The sequence below is a fragment of the Microcebus murinus genome, chromosome 17 (assembly GCF_040939455.1).
Source record: "Microcebus murinus isolate Inina chromosome 17, M.murinus_Inina_mat1.0, whole genome shotgun sequence".
NCBI classification, from domain to species: domain Eukaryota; kingdom Metazoa; phylum Chordata; class Mammalia; order Primates; family Cheirogaleidae; genus Microcebus; species Microcebus murinus.
The window spans coordinates 36,910,684-36,934,204 of NC_134120.1; the positions used below are offsets into that span (position 1 = coordinate 36,910,684).

At 36.8% G+C, this 23,521-nt stretch overlaps 1 protein-coding gene across 1 annotated transcript in view; it reads left to right on the plus strand.

Annotated features, from left to right (window-relative positions):
• Positions 1 to 11,046, plus strand: part of KLHL14 (kelch like family member 14) — a 95,666-nt gene extending 84,620 nt beyond the window's left edge. The window contains exons 5-8 of the mRNA XM_075993570.1: positions 1,881 to 2,071; positions 2,155 to 2,313; positions 6,360 to 6,517; positions 8,561 to 11,046. Of these exons, the coding sequence (XP_075849685.1) occupies positions 1,881 to 2,071; positions 2,155 to 2,313; positions 6,360 to 6,517; positions 8,561 to 8,701 (649 nt within the window). The 3' untranslated portion in view covers positions 8,702 to 11,046. The remainder of the gene's footprint in view (positions 1 to 1,880; positions 2,072 to 2,154; positions 2,314 to 6,359; positions 6,518 to 8,560) is intronic.
• The last annotated feature ends 12,475 nt before the right edge of the window (positions 11,047 to 23,521 follow it).

The window sequence follows — 23,521 nt, forward strand, 5'->3', positions numbered from 1 at the left end:
TGTGCATACATTTTATTACAATTTCAGAGCTTCGTGGACCCCTCAGAAGGCATGAACCCAGATTAACAACTTTCACTGTATAAAATCTATCTCATCTTCTCTTCATTTTCCTGCCTACTTCTCTCCCTCTCTCTTTTTTCATTATCATTATTCTTCATCATGCTTCTGAATTGTCCATGTCTCTTTCACAAAACATCAAGAAAATCCAGAAAAAAATAAATAGAGATAAAACATTACTCAAAAATTATCAATGATGGCTATCAGGACAATTTCAGAACTATCAAAAAAAGCTGAATACACTGCCATCTATAACAAATACCATACCTATATGGTAATAAATCATCCAAACAAATATTATTTAGTAGTCACTTAAGTATTATTGGGAAAAGTTGACATGCAAACAATCTTGATGGCCAATTTTTAAGACTTTTTATCCAGTTGATAGTAACTGACAGTTCCTAAGCAGGAACAAAATGCTGGACACTATGACAAGCACTTATATGTATTTCCAAATAACCCTGTGAGCAATCGGAGGCTGAGAGGGGTTGAGGAGCATTCTGAAGGTCACATACCTAGTAAGTCACATAACCTGGCAGTCTAACTCTAGAATCCAAACCATTAACCATTAATGTAGTAATGCTACATACTGCTTCCCAGATGTTCTGGCACGTCATAAACACAACCTGAAAAATCCCCAAACAATAAAAGTTCACCTGATAAAATGCTCTGTAGCTCCTCATCTTGGAATTGACATTGCACAAGAATATTGGCATCAATTTTAATAGAGATCATTAAATTATCAAATATAAATTATGTTCTCTCAGGGACTTGGCACAATGATATTTATTCAATTTTGGACCCCCTGCTATCCTTGCGAGGTGTATTACTCCAGAACAATTATTCCAGAGCATTAATGGGAACAGGAAACGAAGAGTCAAAGGCTTGCTTAAAGTTTCAACCTAGTCATCCTAACTCGCAATTTTTGAGTCCTCTTTGAACCTTATTCTCTCTCAGCTCTCACATTTTATTAGCTACCAAGTCTGACATCTTTTTTTAAAATGCCTTTGCATCATCCCTCTCCTTTCTTCTACTAAAACTCTAAGTCAGGTCTTGTATAGCTCACTCCTAAATTATGGTCTTAGAATTTGTCTCCCTGCCTCCAAATCCTTTCAACACAGCTTGCATTTTTTGCCTTTGGTGGCATAGTGGAATAATATAGCCAACAGCCTGTCTTGACAAGAAATTGAAAAATAGCCTATAACCTTATAATAATCATCACCAAAAACTCCTTAAATGAATTTCCTGTACTTGGTTATATAAGAGCAAAATTTGAACATTATATGAAGTTCACAAAACTTATTCTATTTGTAGTAGTACTCGGGAAGAAAAAAGAAAAAATGATAATTGAAGAAAAATTTTGATGATGTAGTTCTCTTATAAATTGGGAACAATGACCCTTGAAGGACCATAAAGAAAGTGAATGTCAAGATAATTTATTATTGTTACATTATCTACCTCGTTTTTCACTTTGTCTTACAGAACTATGATATCCTTACAAGGTACCAAATATCCCAAACATTAATGAACACTTTTACACTGTATAAAAGCAAGATAAAAAGAGCTGAAACAAACAGTTGGTGAATTTCTCCTCTGCTATTACTTGAATATCAAAACTGTTAACCACAATGGGCAATGCATGTGATTATTATATAAAAAGTCTCAGATTTGGAAGGTATATATGTAATCTTTAAAAGTTTTCAACCCTTTCTGAAGCTGTATATACCTCCTTTCTCTGACTAACTGGGTAGTCCTTATCGTATTTGAAAAGGCAAAATGTCACAGCTCCTTCTGTGATTTACTGTGAGTTGTTTTCATTGCAGAAGGGCCAGTTTCTATGCATGTCGGTTGGACAAACATCTATATGTTATTGGCGGAAGGAATGAAACCGGCTACTTGTCCAGCGTGGAGTGCTACAACCTAGAAACAAACGAATGGCGTTACGTGTCCTCTCTGCCCCAGCCTCTGGCCGCCCACGCAGGAGCGGTACACAATGGGAAAATATACATTTCAGGCAAGTCACTCCTCCCCTTTGTCTGTTGCAAAGTTCAGATCCAAGGCACTTTCTTTACTTGCGTGTATCCGTTTCATTCACAGGGGGTGTACACAATGGAGAATATGTCCCATGGCTATATTGCTATGACCCGGTAATGGATGTCTGGGCTCGAAAACAAGATATGAACACGAAACGCGCAATCCACACGTTGGCTGTAATGAATGATCGCTTGTATGCAATTGGAGGCAATCATTTGAAAGGTCTTGGGTTTCTTTGAATCACAATAACATTTGCATCTCATGTTTCTTGCTCAGGGGGTTTTTCCTTAAATAATCATAGTTAACCAAGTAAAAATCATGTTGACCAAATAAAATCTACTCTGTGTAAATCAGCAGTATCCTTGAGCAAGCATTTATTTTGGCTTTTCTGCAGATAGGATTATTTTTAAGTTACCATACACATTAAAGAAATGAATAATGATGTCTATAGAAAATAAGAAACAGGAGCATTAATAACTGAAAGGCACAATTTGTCGTAACAATGAATTCAGTGAAATAAATTATTCCTTATCACCAAAGTTGTAGTAATGAATTTTTTCCAGAAAATTGTTTTTTGCAGCAATCATAAAGAACTTTAGCCATAGCTGCCCAAAGCTAATATGTTATTTTTCTTAAAGAAAATATTTAGTAGAATTTCATGTCTAAATTTAGAATTTTTTTAAGAATTGAATATTAAACCATCTATGATTCTCAAATCCTATTGCTTTTGTAATAAGAAACTTAAAGCATAGAATTTTTAGAACCATGTTTTGGCTCTTTCCCTTCTCTAAATATGTATATAACTACAATTATTTGTAGTTTATGTGCACATATATAACTTTATGTGCATGTATATAACACTGAATTCAACAGAAAAGCAGAAAGATCTGTGATAATAAGAACATTATCGAACTGCTTTGGGCCTCAGTTTCCTCATCCAAATATGAAGAAACTGGTTTAGTTGAGCCCCAAAATCTTATCTAGCTGTGATATTCCATGATCTTTGAAACTGAGCTAAATGGGACACAGGCTATCCAGGTATGGTAGATAAGGCACATCTGTACCTTTATTTTACAATAGTAGATACAATACATCTTTAAAAATGAGTTAGACATAGTTTTTATTCTATTTTTCCTAATACATGTTTGTCCCTAAACATAATAAAGAGTACACAGGTGTAATTTTATATAGATATTTTCAAGATCAAGTTCATGTTCAGAAATGCCAATACCCTAGTGTATGTCTGCTGCTCATCTTAGTGCTCTCCCCAATGGGAGAGGATTTCTTTACTACTATAACTCTTCCCTTTTTGCTCTATTTTTGTGAGGCAGAGTCTCACTCTGTCGCTCAGACTAGAGTGCAGTGGCATCATCATAGCTCACTGTAACCTCAAACTCCTGGGCTCAAGCAATCCCCCTGGCTCATCCTCCCAAGTAGCCAGGACTACAGGTGCGTGCCACCACGCCTGGCTAATTTGTGTATTTTTGTTAGAGATGGTGTCTCGCTATGTCGCTCAGGCTGGTCTTGAACTCTAGACCTCAAGCGATCCTCCTGCCTCAGCCTCCCAAAGTGCTAGGATTATAGACATGAGCCACCATGCCCAAGTGCTTTTAATTCTTCATCTGTTTCCCTGGTGCTGCTTCACTTCAAGCTATACACCGTTTCTTTGCCTCAACATGTTTTATATTAACTTTGCCCCTTTCTACATTAAAATGTGATTTCTTCTCATTTCTTTTGCACAAGATATTGCCTAAATGTTTTAGGATCTTCTAACATTTAAGGTTATATTTGGACAAAAAGATTTAGGTAATGAAAACCTAAAAGAAAAATAGCACACATACATCATAATTAAGTTAGCTAAGGAAGACAGCATGGCAAGGAAAGGATATGGACTTTGCATAAGCCTAGGTTTGAATCCCAGTTATGTACTTACTAACTGTGTGGTCTGTAAGAGAGGGATAATTATCCTTTCCTTGATGGTTTTTTGAGGATTACAGTCAACATATATAACATATATAATCAGCACAGAGAAGTTGTATATATCCTCAAATGATGCCTCTAGAACTTCAGAACTTGAATTTTCCAAGTGCCCATTCTAAGTGTATATGCTTCAAAAATGATCATCAATAATCTGAATGGTAAAGGAAAGCAATATACCACAGAGTTGCAGTGCGTACATTGTTCTGCTGTTCCAGCATCTATGTGATTTATTTTATGTAAGCATTTAACAGCCCGAAATAACCTACCTCTTCAAGAATGAAAGTTATTTTACTTTTTTTTTTTTTTTTTTTTTTTTTTTTTTTTGAGACAGAGTCTCACTTTGTTGTCCAGGCTAGAGTGAGTGCCATGGCGTCAGCCTAGCTCACAGCAACCTCAAACTCCTGGGCTCGAGTGATCCTTCTGCCTCAGCCTCCCGAGTAGCTGGGACTACAGGCATGCGCCACTATGCCCGGCTAATTTTTTTTTTATATATATATATATCAATTGGCCAATTAATTTCTTTCTGTTTATAGTAGAGACGGGGTCTCGCTCTTGCTCAGGCTGGTTTTGAACTCCTGACCTTGAGCAATCCGCCCGCCTCGGCCTCCCAAGAGCTAGGATTACAGGCGTGAGCCACAGCGCCCGGCCTATTTTACTTTTTGATTCCACTTCTCCATTATTTTAAAGTGTCCAGCATGTTGGTTAATTTAGTACACACACTGTAACTGTCAGCTAACAGATATCCATAGCATGCATTTGACTAGAGAAAAAGTCATCAAGGATTTGGTCTGTTCGATGATCATTAAGCTTCCACTAGGGGTTTCTCACCCCCTAAGTTAAAGGCAGGGCCCCAGAAGAGTCCAGGAACCTAACTTATTCCCAGTGATCTAGCCACTGTCCCATTCACTGAGAAGCCTTATCAGAAGTGGGAGGAGAAGCCCTTCAGTGAAAGGGACTCAGCCCCTATTCCAAATCTTGATCCTTAGTAGATATTGGAAACCATTTACATCATCAGAGCTGTTTATAGACATAGTCAGACTGTAAAAAAAAAAAAAAAGGGTAAAAGATGCTGAAAAATCACGTTTTTAACTAATCGAAACATTTTAGGAGAGTTGAATATCTGCTTAAGAAAAGCAATGCAGTTTAGTCTGTAGGAGTCTGAGCTCTGAAGCCTGTTTGCCTGGATTCACATCTCAGCCCATCTATTATACTTACTGGCTTGTGACCTACTCAAGTCATTGCTTTTCTCTTGTCCATCAGTTCCCTCATCTATACAATGAAAATAATGATAGAGGCTATCTCATAGAGTGTTGGAGAGAATTAAATGAGTTCACTTAAATAAAGCACTTAAAAAACAAAATTAGAATATAGTAAGCACTCTATAAGATGCTTGCTTTATTATTATTTTAAACCCTTTTAAATAAGGTTTTAATAAACCATTTGCTATAAGATCTACCCACACTGAATCAATCTTTACTAATGACATCTTCCCAGGCATTCTTGCTTCAAATTAATCCAAAACACCCAGAGTTTATTTGGGTATGTTTAGGTCTTTCTGACATGTCTTCCAATTTCACCAGTGAATTTATACATTTGTGTTGTCAAAGACACAGCTACTTCTTGACTCTAGATCGGTTTTTGTTGGGTTGGTTGGTTGTTTTTGTTTCTTGATTTTTTTGGTTTTTGGTGGGTTTTGGTTTTTTTTAGTTTTCTTATGATTTATTTCTTTTTCTTCAAAGTTGAATTACAGTATATATTTCTGATTAAGGACTTTAGTTAGTTCCATTTGGTACCTAAAGATCTTACTGCATTATGTAGTCTCTCTGGAGCAATAAACTTTTTAAAAGTTACTTTGAAACTGTTAGGTATGGCAACAAGATAAAGGGAGAACAAAATGGAGATTCATAAAACCCATTCTCCATTTCCTTCATTGTAGTTTAAGTAAAAATAGTCAATTCCCGATCCAGAAACCTTATTTTGGTTTTCAGGATAATATAAATATACACAGATATTAAAAACCCATCAAAGACAACCTCACTTCTGCACACCAAAGGAAACAATCAACAGAGTGAAAAAACAGACAACCTATGGGAGAAAGTACTTAATATTTGCAAACTATATATCTGATAAGAGGTTAATATCCAAAATATTAATATGTAAGAAAGGAACTTAAACAACTCCATAGCAAGAGAACAAATAACCTGACCTGTTTTTAAAAGAAGCTCTAACCTTAAATTGGGACCCTGATAGTTTATTCTTTTGTGGTTCCCTTTTCCTCTATCACTTAGGTTTCTCCCATCTTGATGTAATGCTTGTGGAATGCTATGACCCAAAAGGTGACCAGTGGAATATTCTTCAAACTCCCATTCTGGAGGGTCGAAGTGGTCCTGGCTGTGCAGTGCTTGATGACAGCATTTACCTTGTGGGAGGATACAGCTGGAGTATGGTATGTGTCCACATTTACCGCATCCTCTCCATTTGTTTGTGTTTACTTTTGCTGTTTCCCTCCAAATGTGTTATCCACCACACATGTACCCTTGCAGAGCATCCTGCTTACATGCAAGCAGTCAGTGACTTTAAGTAGTAAAATAAAATCAACCTTGTTGCTGTTGAACTGGCTTGCTGTCTGATCAACTGCATCGCAAGATGTGGTAGGTCCCTGGTTCTTTCCTATCCCCATGTTTTTGTGATTCTGGCTTTCCAACTAAAAATCAAACTGAAGTGATTTTACAGATGTCCTGCTGCAATCGAATAAGAGAGTCTGAAAAGTTTCTGACCACAAGACATGGAAAATGGAAATTCAATCTCTAATATCCACAAATTCTATTTGGGATGCATAATTTGACATTGCTTTTCCCTCTCCCCCCTTATCATGAAAATTTCTAAACATACACAAAAACTGAGATTATAATGGGTCCTCATTAACCTACCTTCCAGCTTCAATATCCATTAACATTTTGTCATACTCACTTCATCTAACCCTCCTTTTAAAAATTTTGGCTGAACTTTGAAGTAAATACCAGACATCATATTACTTCCCCCTAAATGCTTCACTATTTGTCTTAAAAAATCATGCATTTAAGTAAATACACTCTCATCACATCAAAAAAAAAAAGACAATAATTCCTTTATATCCAATTTTCAAATCTCCTATATTCACTTGAGAAAAAAAGATGTATTTTTCAAATTGACATGTTCAAATCGGGATCCAACAAGTCCCACTGGTATTTGGTCATTATGTCTCATAGATCTCTTACAATCTAGAACATTACTCTGCTCCACTTTTTGTTCCATGCCAGTGACTCCTTGATAAAAGAGGGTCAGTTATCATATAGAATATGTTCTGGAATTAGTTAATGACTTCCTTGTGTTATCATTTAAAATGGTCCTCCATATGCATATTTTCTATAGACTGAAAGGGCCTAAGTTCTGCTGTTTTTTTTTTCTTTCTTTTGTTTTTTTTTTCTTTTCTTTTTTAGCAAAAACACCTGAGAAGATGGCTTAGTACATCACATCAGAAGACACATTGAGTCTAGTGATCACATATTCACTTTTAAAATGATGGCCATTTTTATATTTTCCTCTTTCTCTATATTAGTTTTAGAAGATTAATTTGGTGGTTTAATAATATTAGTTTTATTTCTTTTACATCAAAAAAACATTGTGCTCTAATGTTTTGAGAAGCTTTAAAAAGTTATTAGTTATATGAAAACAAATATGTATTGACATTAATTAATGTAACTAGATATGTGTACACATGCTTGTTTGCTGGTACAAATTGTTAGCTGCAAGAGTGTATATGTTTGGAAGCAGACACCAGCACTACACTCTCAGAAAAATGATTATTAGGTTGGTTGGCTTTTTTGTTTGCTGCCTATGATAAAAACAAAGCTGCCATGGTTTGGGCAGGGAAATGTTACACAAACACTAGCCCTTAAAGTTGACAAAGGAAACAAGATGAAAGACATTTTTTATTTCTTATGTGGTCTCTTAAAAATAAATGAATCAATGTGTGAAGGATTTGACAAGCTTTCATTTCCAGTTTACTTTAAACTGGTTTTCACTCCCAGCTGTGATTCTTCCCAGTAGCAAAATAAAAATGGAGAAGTGAGGCAACAATCTAAAATCTAATTTACTTCAATTATTTGAATATTTAAGGTAAATTTATCTTTTTTTTTTTCTTAGCTTAAACCAATTGGATAAATTTAATTTTCAGTCAATTATTTGAACCCATTTGTTGAGTATCTAGGATGTTCTAAGTATTTATTTGACTTTTATTATTAGTCACCAAAAAAAGGTTTTTGAAACCTTGTCAGTCTCAAATTTTCCCTTGGCATAAAATAGTTTACAATCACTGCTTTCATTTGGAATTTTTTAACAAAAGCAGGGAATATAATATAAATATAATCAATGTAAATATAATCAATAGCATTGCAATTGCACTTCTCTATACATCTTTCTCTAAATGCACCCTGCTCTGCCTTTTCAGGGGGCCTACAAGTCATCTACAATATGCTATTGTCCAGAAAAAGGAAGCTGGACAGAACTTGAAGGAGATGTAGCAGAACCACTTGCAGGCCCTGCCTGTGCGACAGTTATCCTGCCTGCCTGTGTGCCGTACAACAAGTAACACCAGGAAACCCTGGAATGGACAGTATCACATTCTAGGAAGCAATGGCAGGTGACATCACTATCATAATGGGAACAATGCATTCTAATGGTACAACCGCCAAAATCCACCCTTGGTTTCTGATGATTTATGAATAACTACAAAAGAAAGAGACCTGTTCTTGAATAGATACTGTGTCTGTAACTCAGATCACACCAAACTTGCTGTGATGACAGACTCTTCAGTTTCAGACTGGTTTTAACTTGTCCCAGCTTTACAAAAACTCCTCATGTGGATCTTAACTTGCAAAAGGAGAAAGACAAAATACAGAAGACTGGCCCCAGAGAGACCTAAGATCAGTGTTGTGCATTGTGGTCTACCTGCATGTGGTCTATGTTGAAGTTTTGGGGATATTGTGTTCATGAATGATTTAAAATTGGAACCACCAAAATTCTTACACTGCATTACAGAAATTGTCACCTGATTCTACATTCCTAACCTTTGGCTACTTCACAGACTCTATAGGCAACACAGTTATTGAAAATCATAAAAGATTAAAGAGGGAAATTTTCATTTCTATACAACTTCATTTTATATGCCTTCTGCCCTACCAGTACCTCATGCAATCAGAGAAGAGAAAGATGTTGGCTCTTGTAGCAATTGCTTTCTGCCCTATAGCTTCTAAGCTAGGCATTGTCATCATTTCTGTGTCCTCAATTTTACCTGAAAGATTAAAACAAAATACACTATGTCACTGTTCAGTTAACAGAGCTTTGTGCTTTCTCATTATTTGTAGAATGTAAGTAGTGGACACACAGGTTGTTTGCTTCAAAAGACAGAACTGACAAATTCAGTCATACAGTATTTTAGAGATTCTGTGAGCTGACACGTCCTGACTCAAATTTAATTCATAATGAAATGAGAGATTGCTTTCAGGAATTCAGGGATGAAAAGAAGGAATAATTTCTCTTAAGTATAATCCCTGTTTTATTGCTGTTTCTGAAACACTTGTAAGAGCCACGGGAACTAATTATAGTAAAATACTTCTCCCCTTCTTCATCTTTGGGTGGCTTTAGACAACGGAGTTAAAATCACCATTCCCCCAACTCATCATATTTTGTTTGCTATCACCAGAGGTACCCAAACTCAGTTAAGTGAGGAATTGCTAGTTGTCATTAGAAGCATGAGTAATTTAGGAGCAGAAGGCCAGGAGAACATGAGATGGTCTCAGTGTGGCCAACCAAAAGAGCAAAACTGGCAGGAACATGAATTTCATTTTCAGGTTCTTCAGAGTTTGAACAACTGTTAGAAGTACAGAAAAGTCTGTAATATTTTTTTAATCACCCTGAGATGATGTCGAATCCCTAAACAAATGTGTCATTCAAAACAAGAATAAGGGGAAGCCACAGATTAAAAATGCCTTTGTGGTACCTTTCACAGTGGACAACATCAAGATGGGTGTACTGGAATCCAATGCAGTTTCTACAGTAAAGTGCAATCTTCATCGTTTTTGTATTTATTTGTATGTTCAGATCCAAAGGATCCGTTGTAAAAAATATATATATAAATATATATATATATATACACCCAGTGCAATCAACTTTCATTTCTTTTTCCTTGAAAACATATGAATATATAAAAAGAAAGAAAAGTTACAGTACTGAGTGGGAAAATCCCAGCTGACATCACAAAGAGAACAAGGTCTGCTTCAGAACCATTTGTTGTCAACTGTCACTGTTTCTTACAAAAGTCACAGTTTATACAAGAACATTTGCTTTCCTTAGACTTGTTCTTCATATTATTTTTTATTTCTAGCCAAAATAAATAAAAGCATCTATGAGAACTATAAGTAAATCTTTCTGTATTTCAGAAAGACACAAACTACTAGAAAGTGAAAAGTGAACAAATAAGTCACAGAGAATGTAAATTTTGTACAGTATTAGAATGTGTAAATGAAGCTTGCTTGGAAGGGGAAACTTTAAATAAAAACTTTATGTACTAATTCAACAGTGTCTCATATCCTACTTATATAGCATATGTAATAAGTCCTTACATTGAATTGTTTGAAGGTTTGTAATATGTCAATGCCTAAATATTTTTTATTCTGCAGATATGCTTTACAAGTACCTTTAGCTTCCTCACAATATGTAAATGTATACAATATGGACCATGTTAAAAATTATGGAATGCTTCTGGAAAAATGTTGTGAGTTCAAATTCATATGAGCTGAATCTGATTTTTCTACTACAGGAGTGTTACAATAAGATATAACTTATCCTAGATCTAATAACTAAATATTTATTGACATTATTATAAGCACATAAGTGTTTAAAAAAAAAAATACCTGCACCCTTTCTAAAGGAGTGATTCACACATTTAATTAAATTAATTTTCTAAATGCATAGTATTTAACTGTATTCTCTTTTAAAAATCTGACCAAGAAGTTGTACAGGATGATTGGAGGGTGTGGGAGACATAGGGAGAGCTAAGGAGTGTAGCTGAAGGTGGCAGGCAAGCAGCTCTCCAGGCAAAGAGCTATGCAAGGTCAGAAGCCAGTTTCAGAAGCCTGCAAGCTGGGAAGAATTTACTTTGATGCTTCCCAGGCAAATTTAACATTAGTGATGATTAAATTCACAATTAAAAGATCTTTTGATGAAGGCATTTAGTGTTATCATCTTCCCTCTTAGCACTGCTTTAACCGTATCCCAGAGATTTTTTTTAATAGCTTATGTCATTTTGTTCATTCAATTCAAAAAAATTTTTGCTATGCATCTTGATTTCGTTATTGATTCAAGGATCATTCAGCAGCAGGTTGTTTAATTTCCATGTATTTGTATCATTTTGAGAGTTCCTTTTGGAATTGATTTATAGTTTTAGTCCATTGTGGTCTGAGAAGATACATAGTCTGATTTTAGGTGTTTTTTTTTTTAATTTGCTGAGACTTGTTTTGTGGCGTAACGTATGATCTATCTTGAAAATGTTCCATGTGCTGATGAGAGGAATGTATATTCTGCAGTTTGTGGGTAGAATGTTCTGCAAATGTCTGTTAGGTCCATTTGTTCTAGTGTCCAGTATTTCTTTGTTGATTTTCTGCATCAATGATCTGTCTAGTTCTGTCAGTGGAGTGTTGAAGTCCCCAGCTATTACGATGTTCCTTCCTTCCTTCCTTCCTTCCTTCCTTCCTTCCTTCCTTCCTTCCTTCCTTCCTTCCTTCCTTCCTTCCTTCCTTCCTTCCTTCCTTCCTTCCTTCCTTCCTTCCTTCCTTCCTTCCTTCCTTCCTTCCTTCCTTCCTTCCTTCCTTCCTTCCTTCCTTTCTTTCTTTTTTGCTTTCTTATTGAGACAGAATCTCACTCTGTTGCCTGGGCTGGAGTGCAGTGGCATCATCATAGTTCACTGCAACCTCAAACTCCTGGGCTCAAATTATCCTCCTGCCTCAGCCCTGCAAAGTGCTAGGATTACAGGAATGAGCCACCATGCCTGGCCTGTTTATTTCTTTCCTTAAGTCTAGTAGTATTTATTTTATTAATCTGGGAGCTCCTGTGTTGGGTGCACATACATTTAGGATTTTTATATCTTCTTGTTAAATTAATTCTTTTATCATTATGTAATGACTATCTTTGTCTTTATTTTTTTTTTTTTTTGCTGTTGTTGATTTAAAGTCTATTTTATCTGATATAAGAATAGCTACTCCTGCTCACTTTGGGTTTTCATTTGTGTGGAATATTTTTTTCCATCCCTTTACCTTGAGTCTATGAGCATCTTTATGAGTTAAATAGGTTTCTTGATGACAACATATATTTGGGATGTGTTTATTTTTATCCTTTTTGCCAATCTATATCTTCTGAGTGGGGCATTTAGGCCATTTACAGTCAGTGTTAATATTGATATATAAAATATTGTACCAGTCATCATGTTGATTACTACCTGGTTGCTTGTGTTCTCCCTTGTAAAAGCTCTCTTTTGTAAAAGCTATGAGTTTTCACTTTCAGTTGTTTCTACACTAGTGAATACTGATTGTTCTGTTCGATGTATAGAACACTTTTAAAGATGTCTTGTAGAGTAGGTCTAGTGGTGACAAATTTCCTTAGTATTTGCTTGTCTGGGTAAGACTTAATTTATTCTTCATTTATGAGGCTTAGTTTTGCAGGGTACAAAATTCTTGGCTGACACTTATTCTGTTTAAGACTACAGATAAAATCCCATTCTCTTCTGGCCTAATAAGGTTTCCTCTGAGAAGTCTTCTGTTAATCTGATGGGTTTTCCTTTGTCAATTACTTGATGCTTTCATCTTACAGTTTGTAGGATTTTCTCTTTCACTTTGACTTTGGCCAATCTGGTGATTACATGCCTCGGAGATGTCCTATTCCCAATGAATCTTCCAGGTGTTTGATGACCATCTGGTATCTGGATGTCAATCTCTGACAATACCAGGGAAGTTTTCCTCAATTATTCCCTCAAATAGGTATTCCATGCTTTTTGCTTTTTCTGCTTCTCCCTCATGGATATCTATAATTCTGATGTTTAGTCATCTCACATAGTCCTATAATTCTCAAAGACTTTGTTCATTCTTCTTGATTCTTCTTCATTTCTGAATGACTGAGTTAATTCAAAAGCCTTGCCTTTCAGCTATGAAATACTTATGCTTGGTTTAGTTTATGAAATTTCTTATGCTTAGTTTAATCTGTTGTTCAATGCATTTTTACTTCCCTAAATGATTCTTTCATTTCCAGAAGTTCTGTTATTTTTTTAACTGTTTATCGTTTAGTGAATATTTCATTCATGTCCTGAATTTTTTTTTCTTTGTGTTGATTTTTTACTTTCTCATTGGTTTCATTGAGCTTGCTTGTGATCCATATTTTGAATTCCATAGCTGACATTTCATAATTTTCCTTTTGGTTGGAGTCCATCATTGAAGAGCTAGTGTGATCCTTTGGGGATGTCAAACCAACCTGCTTTTTCACATTGCCAGAGTTCTTGTGCTGGTTCCTTCTCATCTCTTACCTCGCAAAGCAGATAGCTTTGCAGTACACATGTTCTCCTCTGCTGAGAACTCTGTTGCTCAGTGAATAGAGGGAAAAATACGCTGCATTTTGGTTCATGCCAGTGGTACCTACGGCGGTGCTGTTGGCAATTTGGGTCAGTTGTAACTCAGACCCCTGTGAGGGTGTTCAGGTGCCAGTGTTGCTGGACTAGGTTATGTAATCCCTAGTTCCAAGGCCCATAGATGGTGTGCTTGAGTCCTGATCAGGAACATTGATTGGGCAGGAGAGGGGCAGGTGTACTGTGACCCTCCCTACTATTCCACAAAAGCAAAAGTAATGGCATTTCTTTCTTCTTCCATTGGATCTTCTCCCATACTACAGCACACAGAAAAGGGTGCTTCTTGGGGGGAGCCTCCATTACCATCTTCTAAGCCAATGCTGCAAGGGTTCCTCCAAGGAAGCCTTGAAATCCCCAAAGCTCTAGTGCTGGCCAGGTATCATGAGCAGTTGAGAAAATATGTTTGCCCTTTTCCTAATCTCAAGGAACCGGCTATTTTAAGTCCATAACTAGACTGTATATTTCATGTCTTATATTTAGTTGGTTAATACTTGAAGGAATTTGGGGTAGGAAGTGAAAACATACCAAGTGGGCAAAAGAAAATATGTTCTTTCTAAGAATATGCCTTAAAACTGGCTAACGTGGATAGAATGTTCATAGGGACTAGATTTTTTAACTAATTAAGCTATGTCTATGGGCTACAAATTAGTGTCTGCATTTGTTCTCCCCTATTTAGCCAAATTCATATTTTCCCAGCTGTTTGACACTTATATCACTTAACAAAGTGTCATCATTATCAACATGGTAAGTATCAAGTATTCATTGAACATATCCCAAGGGCATCATTATAAATGCCAGGCTTCTGATTAAACTTCATTCTTTAGGTCAAGATAGTTAAAACATAAACACACAAACAAGCTAAAATAAGATGAGTAAAGCACACCAGAGTCAATTAATACACATTGATGAGTATCTTGATAAACTGAGTTCACACAGAAGGGACTGCTCATGACTAATCAAGCCTGACTTCCTAGAAGCACCTGACATAGAGAATATTGAAAGCTTGATGGAAAATACAGTAGAAATGGGAAGCGGCAAAAAGGTCAATGTAAGAAGAAAATATGCAAACACATAATATGTTTGCTTTTTGTAGCTATAGCTATATAGTGTTGCTCTGGATAGAAAAATAAATATGCTCCAAGTATTGGGCAGGATTTCTTAACGGAGATTGTCTTACTCTGTTTTATTCTGCTATAACAGAATATCTCAAACTAGATAATTTATTTGATTTTTTTAATTTCAGAATATTATGGGAGTACAAATATTTTGGTTACATATAATGCCTTTGCCTCACTCAACCCAAAGCTACAAGTGTGCCCTTCTCCACACAGTGTTCTGTACACCCATTAGTTGTGAATTTACCCACCTCCACCACCCCCTCCCACCTGATTGGCACCTGATGAATACTACTTCCATGTGAGCACCTTAGTGTTGATCAGTTAGTACCAATTTGATAGCCAATAGATGTGGTGCTTCTTTTTCCATTCTTGTGATACTTCAAAGGATAGGTTCCAGCTCTATCCAGGATAATATAAAGAGGTGCTAGTTTACCATTATTTTTTGTAGTTGAGTAGTATTCCATAGTATACATATACCACATTTAATTAATCCAGTCATGTACTGATGGGCACGTGGGTTGTTTCCTCATCTTTGCAATTGTGAATTGTGCTGCCATAAACATTCAAGTGCAGATGTCTTTATTATAGAATGTCTTTTTTTCCTTTGAGTAGATGCCTAGTAGTGGGATTTGTAGATCAAGTGGTATTTCTGTTTTCAGTTTTCTGAGATATCTCCAAATTATTTTCCACAGGGGTTGTACTAATTTGCAATCCCACCAGCAGTGTAAGAGTGTTCCTATCTCTCCACATCCATGCCAGCATTTGTTGTTTTTGGACATTTTGATAAAGGCTATTCTCACTGGAGTTAGGTGATATCTCATTGCAGTTTTGATTTGCATTTCCCTAATGATTAGAGATGTTGAGCCTTTTTTTATGTGTTTGTTGGACATTATTCTGTCTTCTTTTGAAAAGTTTCAGTTCATGTCCTTTGCCTACTTTTTTGATGGGGTTGTTTGACTTTCTTGATAATTTTCTGAACTTCTATATAGATTCTTGTTATCAGCGCTTTATCAGATGTATAGCATGCAAATATTTTCTCCCATTCTATAGGTTGTCTATTCATTCTAATGATAATGTCCTTGGCTCTGCAGAAGCTTTTTAATTTGATTAGGTCCCATTTATTTATTTTTGTTGTTGCTTTGATTGCTTTGGGGGTCTTCTTCATAAATTCTTTGCCTAGGCTGATGTCTATAAGAGCTTTCCCAACATTTTCTTCTAGAATTCTTAAGGTTTCATGCCTTAGGTTTAAGTCTATTATCCATCATGAGATGATTTTTGTGAGAGGTAAGAGCTGAGAGGTGGGGATCCAGTTTCAATCTCCTGCATGTGGTTATCCAGTTTTCCCAGCACCATTTATTGAATAGAGATTCTTTTCCCCATTGTATATTTTGGTCTGCTTTGTCAAAGATTAGATGACCATATGAAGATGGTTTTATATTTGGGTTCTCAGTCCTGTTCCAAAGGTATATATCTCTGTTCTTGTGCCAGTAACATGATGTTTTGGTTACTATAGCTTTGTAGTGAAGCTTAAAGTCTGGTAGACTGATGGCTCCCAATTTGTTATTTTTGCTCAAGATTGCTTTGTCTATATGAGATCTTCTCTGGTTCAATACAAAGGGTAGAATTATTCTTCCTAGATCTGTAAAGAATGATGATGGTATTGTGATAGGGATTGCATTAATTCTGTAGATCACTTTAGTTAGATAGACATTTTAACAATATTGATTCTACCAATCCATAAGCACGGTAGGGGTTTCCATCTCTTTACATTTTCTGTGATTTCTTTTCTCAGTGTTTCGTAGTCCTCCCTATATGGGTTTCTCACCTCCACTGTTAAATGTATTCTTAGATATTTCATTTTCTTTGATGCTATTGTGAAAGGTGTTGTATCTTTGACTTGATTTTCAGCTTGACTGTTATTGGTGTATATGAATGTCACTGATTTGTGTGCCTTGATTTTGTATCCTGAGACTTTACTGAATTCATTTATCAATTCCAGGAGTCTTGTGGTTGAATCCTTGGAATTTTTCTGGATATAATAGCATATCATGAGCAAAGAGTGAGTTTGACCTCTTCTGCCCCTATTTGGACACACTTAATTCCCTTTTCTTGTCTGATTTCTCTGGCAAGGACTTCCAGCACTATGTTGAATAGAAGTGGAGACAGTGGGCAACTTTGTGTGGTTCCAGTTCTAAGTGGGAATGCTTTCAATTTTTTCCTGTTCAGTATGATATTGGCTGTGGGTTTAGCATATGGCTTTAATAATTTTAAGGTATGACCTATCTATGCCTATTTTGTTAAGAGTTTTTATCATAAATGTGTGCTGGATTTTGTCAAATGCTTTTTCTACATCTATTGAGAGAATCATATGGTCTTTGTTCTTGCTTTTATTTATGTGGTGAATTACATTTATAGATTTGTATATGTTGAATAAGCCTTGCATCTCTGGGATAAAGCCCACATGGTTATGATGAAATATTTTTTTATGTGCTGTTGAATTTGGTTTGCTAAGATTTTGTTAAGGATTTTTGCATCTATATTCATGAGGGATATTGGTCCGTAGTTTTCTTTTTTCATTGTGTCCTTTCCTGGCTTTGGTGTCAAAGTGATATTAGCTTTATAGAATGAGTTGGGGAGCATACCATCCTATTCAAAGTTGTGGAATAATTTCTGGAGTATAGGTATGTGTTCTTCTTTGTAATTTTGATAAAATTCAGGTGTGAACCCATCTGTTCCAGAATTTTGTTGTTGTTGTTGGAAGATTTTTAATTGCTGCTGCAATTTCTGTGCTTGATATTGATCTGTTCAGGAATTCTATTTCCTCCTGATTGAGCTTAGGGAGGTTGTGTGTTTCCAAGAATTTGTCCATTTCCTCCACATTTTGTAGTTTGGGAGCATATAGATTTTTATAGCATTCGAAGATAATGTTTTGTATTTCCATGATGTCTGTAGTGATCTCTCTTTTTTTATTACTAATTGAGCTTATTAGAGTCCTTTTCTTTCTAGTTCTTGTCAGTCCAGGAAGAGGGCTGTCAATTTTGTTTATCTTTTTGAAAAACCAAATTTTGGTTTTATTGATCTTCTGCATAGTTGCATAGTTCTTTTGTTCTTGATTACATTTAGTTCTGCTCTGATCTTAGTTATTTCTTTTCTTCTGCTAAGTTTAGGACTGATTTGCTCTTCCTTTTCCAGTTCCTTGAGATGGTTTATAGTTTGTTGATTTCTGAACTTTCTGTCTTTGGATGTGAGCATTTAATGCTATTAGTTTTCCTTTCAGGAATGCTTTTGCTGTAGCCCACAATGATAACTTGTGCCTCCATTATCATTTACTTCAAAGAATCTTTGGATTTCCATCTGGATATCCTCCTTGACCTAATAGTCATTTAGCAGTAGATTGTTTAATTTCAATGACTTTGTGAAGTTTTGAGTGTTTCTGTTGAAATTGATCTCTAATTTTATTCCACTGTGGTCTGAGAAGATTCGTGGTATAATTTCTTTTTTTTTTAATTTGTTGAGATCTGATTTGTGGCCTAGAATGTGATCAATTTTACAAAAAGTTCCATGAGCTGATGAGAAGAATGTATGTTCAGCTTTATTTGGGTGGAATGTTCTGTAGATGTCTGTTAGACCCATTTGTTCTGGAGCTCTGTTTAAGTCCATTGTTTCTTTGCATATTTTCTGCTTGGAGGATCTGTCCAGTTCAGTCAGTTGGGTGTTGAAATCTCCAGCTACTATGGCATTACTGTATATCATGTTATTTAGATCAAACAGGGTTTTCTTTATGTATCTGGGTGCTCCTGTGTTGGGTGCATAAATGTTAAGAATTATTAAGTCTTCTTGTTGGATTTTTCCCTCCACCACTATATAGTGACCATCTTTGTCTTTCTTTACTTTTGCTATTTTAAAGTTTATGTTATCTGATATAAGAATAGCTACCCCCACTTCTTTTGGTTTCTTTTGCCTGGAAGAATGTTTTCCAACCCTTCACCTTGAGTCTGAAAGCATATTTGTGCAGACAGCAGACACTACTGGAGACAGCAGATACTTGGCTTGTGTTTTTTTTTTTTTTTTTTCAATCCATTCATACAGTCTCTTCAGTGGACAATTCAAGCCAGTCACATTGATTGAGACAATTGATATTTGGGGTAGATTTCTCTTCATATTGTTGGATAAATTGTTGTTTTGCATTATATCTAGAGTTATTGTGGAATTTTTTGAGTGATTTTACTTTGGTCGGTGTCTATTGTACTGTTCAGTGTATAATGCAGGCTGAGTACTTCCTGCAGGGCAGGTCTGGTCTTTGCAAATTCCATCAGTGATTGCTTATCTGGGAAAGTCTTTATTTCTCCCTCATAGATGAAGCTTAGTTTTGCTGGATAAAGAATTCTAGGTTGGCCATTATTTTGTTTTAGAAGACTGAGAATGGGTCCCCAATTCCTTCTGGCTTGTAAACCCATTATGGAGGTAATCTGAGAAGTCTGCAGTTAATCTGATAGATTTTCCATCATAGGTTATCTGCCATTTTCATCTTACTGCTGGAAGGATTGCCTCTTCCATGTTTACTTTGGCCAGCCTAATAACTATGTGATATGGTGATTGCCTTTTCACACTGAGTGTTCCCACAGTTCTGTGTGCTTCTTTTGCCTGGATATCTAGATTTCTGGGCAGGCCAGGTACATTTTCCTCCATTACACCAAGAAATAGCTTTTCTAGCCCTTGTGTATTTTCTTCTTCTCTCTTCAGGATGCCTATAATTCTCATGTTTGGCTTTTTTACATAATCCCACATTTCTTGTGTGTTTTTTTCATGTCTCTTGCTTCTGTGTTCTTTTTCTTCATCTGATTTGTCTAGCACATAGGCATTATCTTCAAGCTATGAGAGTCTTTCCTCTGCATGATGCAACCTATTCTTAAGGCTTTTCACTGTGTTTTGTAGTTCCTTGAATGCCTCCTTCCTTTCCAGTATTTCTGTTTGGTTCTTTTGTAATACTTCAATTTCTTTAGAGAATTTTTCATTCATTTCCTCCATTGTTCTTGTGGCTTCTTTGTGTTGGATTTCTATTTTCTCTTTAATTCCATTGAGTTTTCTTACAATCCATATTTGGAATTTTTCCTCTGTCATTTTAATCATTTCATTTAAGTTCATATCCATTGTTGAGAATCTAATGATTTATTTTGGGGGTGGCTTTTTTCTCTGATCTTTCATGTTTCCTGCATTCTTTTAGTGATTCTTTCTCATCAGGCTTGTTTATTGCAAAGCAGGGATTTTAGGACTGGTTTATGGCCCTATCTTGAAGTCCCCAAGGGTCATTCCTTGACAGTGCTGGGGAGAGGTGCACTGGTCCTGTGTTGTCTTAGGGGTATTTTAGCAATATGGGTTACCTTTGACCTATTGTCTTCTTGTCTTCACCTCTTACCAGTGGAGACTAATGAGTTTGGTCCCTCAGCTTAAGCTACAAGCTAGTGGATTACCCTTGTGGGTATGACTCCACTGCTCTCTAATAGCTTGAGATGGAAGGCACTGTGTTAAGCTATTGGGTTACACTCTGTCATTGATCATAGTTTGCATGGAGCAGCCTATTACTGAGGTAATCTGATGTCCCTATGGTAGGCTCTGGTCCCCTGGTTGGGGAATATGAATGTCCTGATCTTTGGGAGAGGACTTGCCACTCCTGCAGGTTGCTTGCACCCTGTTCCCCCTTAAGGTGGGTGGTAGGAGGAAGATATATCACAGCTGGTGCACGCAAGCCTAGGTGTGTGTGTTTCTATGGTTGCTTCACCTGCCACTAGGAGGAACTGCTAATAGGTTATTCACGGCTCTTCCACCACACTTTGAGGGCTGCTCCTGATGAGAGGGGTCAATTGGTGCAATTGCTGAGGTCTCTGGCCAGGTTTTCCTTCCCTGTCCATAAATCCCAATGCTGGTGCCCTTCTGAACCCAGAGAGCAAGCCCTGGAGTTACCATCTTATTAGATGACCTAAGCTGGTCCCATGGGCAGAACCAACAGGCCACCAATTATTTTTTAGTACCGAAGTCCCACAGATTCACACCAGTCACACAGAGAAAGCAGTTTTTCTAGCTTCTCCCACCTACAAGAGCAGAGTCCACTGTGCCCCACATGAAGATCCCTAGGCTGGGGAAAAGGTGTTGCCCAAAACCACCACTCACAGCCACATCTCCAGGCTGTCAACTCCAAAGATAGTGCCTGTCCCACCCCTAGGGAAATAGTGTTAGGGGCTAGGACTCAGGCACTGCCAGCCATTACTGGTCCAGGGAATGGAATCAACAGGTCACCAACTGTTTATCAGCAGCAAAGTCCTACAGATTCATGCCAGCCACACAGAGAAAGTGGCTTTTCTTGCTTCTCCCCACCTCTAAGGGCAGAATCCACAACACCCGGCTCAAAAGTGTCCAGGCTGGGGGAAGGGTACTGCCCAAAATCACCACACACAGTTGCATCTCTGAGCTGGGGACCCCAAAGATGGAGGCTACCACCACTGGATAGCTAGCTTTGGGGGCAACCACTCAAGAATTGGCAGAAGCCTGCTGAGCGGGCTGAATCAACAGGCCACCAACTGTCACCTCTGCATCACAGTCCCGCAGTCTGTCTCGCAGATGTCCCTGCTCTTTTTGTTCCACCCTGAGCCTGCCGAATCACTGGCAGTTTCCAGGGGCAGAGTGCCCTTTTTTGGGGTTCACCTCCTGTGCTCTGATCCCACTGCCTACCAGAGGCAAGGTGCCTGTCTCCAAACTCCCTCGCTGAATAACCACTCAGACTCGTCCCTCCCCTGCCCGGTGACATCCCAACACAGAGCACTGGGGAGTTCAAACTGCTTTCTGCTATTATCTCCTCTCCACAGAGCCTGTCATCCTGTGCCACAACTGAATTTGTGTCTCAACATCTTAAATGTTTAGCATTTCACAAGTATAGTTACATATGATGAGGTGGTCTTCATGCTAATTATTAATAATTGCATAGTATGCTGAATGAACATTTAAATATTGGCAAATTTTACAAACAAACAAAGAAATATATTCTGCTAATGGATCAGTAGAATGAGCATTGTTAAAATGTCCATACTACACAAAGTGATTTACAGATTCAAAGCAATCCCCATCAAAATACCAACAACATATTTCACAGATATAGAATAACTGTATGCTTCTTTTGGAAACATAAAGGAGCCCAAATAGCCAAAGCAATCCCAAGCAAAAAAAAAAAAAAAAAAAAAAAAAAGCTGGAGGCATCACATTATCAGACTTCAAACTATACAATAAGGCCATAATAACCAAAACAGTACAGAATTGGTACAAAAATAGAGGCATACACCAACTGAACAGAATAGAGAGCCCAGACATAAAACCATCTCTACTTACATCCAACTGATTTTTGACAAAGCAGACAACAATGCACACTGGGAAAAAGAAACCCTACTCAATAAATGGTGCTGGCAAAATTGGATAGCCACATGCAGAAGAATGGAACAGGACCCATATCTCTCATCATTCACAAAAATTAATTCAAGATGGATAAGAGACTTAAACATAAGACATGAAACCATAAGAATTCTAGAAGAACATGTAGGAAAAACTTTTCTAGACATTGGTCTAGGCAAATAATTTATAACTAAGACCCCAATGGCAATTACAGCAGCAATAGAAATAAATAAATGGGACCTGATTAATTTAAAAGCTTCTGCACAACTAAGGAAATAATCAACGGAGTAAATAGACAACTTACAGAATGGGAGAAAATATTCACAATCTACACAGCCAATAAACAGCTAATAACCAGAACCCACAAAGAACACAAATAAATCAGCAGAAAACAAACAAACAACCCCATTAAAAAGTGGGCAAAAGACATGAAAAAAAGATTTTCAAAAGAAGATACACAAATGGCCAATAAGCATATGAGAAAAATGCTCAACATCACTAATCATCAAGGAAATACAAATTAAAATGACAATGAGATACCACCTTACTAATGTTAGAATGGCTTTTATTGAAAAGTCCAAAAACAATATATGCTGGCACAGATGCAGAGAGAAAGGAACACTTATACAGTGTTGATGGGACTGCAAATTAGTACAACCTCTATGGCAAATAGTATGGAGATTTCTCAAAGAACTAAAAGTAGACCTACCAGTCAATCCAACAATCCCACTACTGGGTATCTACCCAAAAGAAAAGAAGTCATTTAAAAAAAATTTACCTGCACTCGAATGTTTACTACAGCACAATTCATAATTGCAAAGATGTGGAATCAACCCAAGTGCCTATCAATTCATGAATAGATTAATAAAATGTGGTATATGTATACCATGGAGTACTACTCAGCCATGATGAAGGATGAATTAATGCCTTTTGCAGCAATATGGAAAAAAAACTGGAGATCATTATCCTAGGAAAAGTATCTCAAGAATGGAAAAACACACACCACATCTACTCTCTATAAATCCTAACTAACTGTTGGGCACACAAGTGCACAGAGGGAAGTAAAAGTCATTGTAAATAAATCGGGGGGCAGGGGGGGGGGAGGTAAACCCACCTAACAGGTAAAGTGAACACTATTTGGGAAATGGGCACATTTGTAGCCCAGACTCAAGCCATATATCAAAAA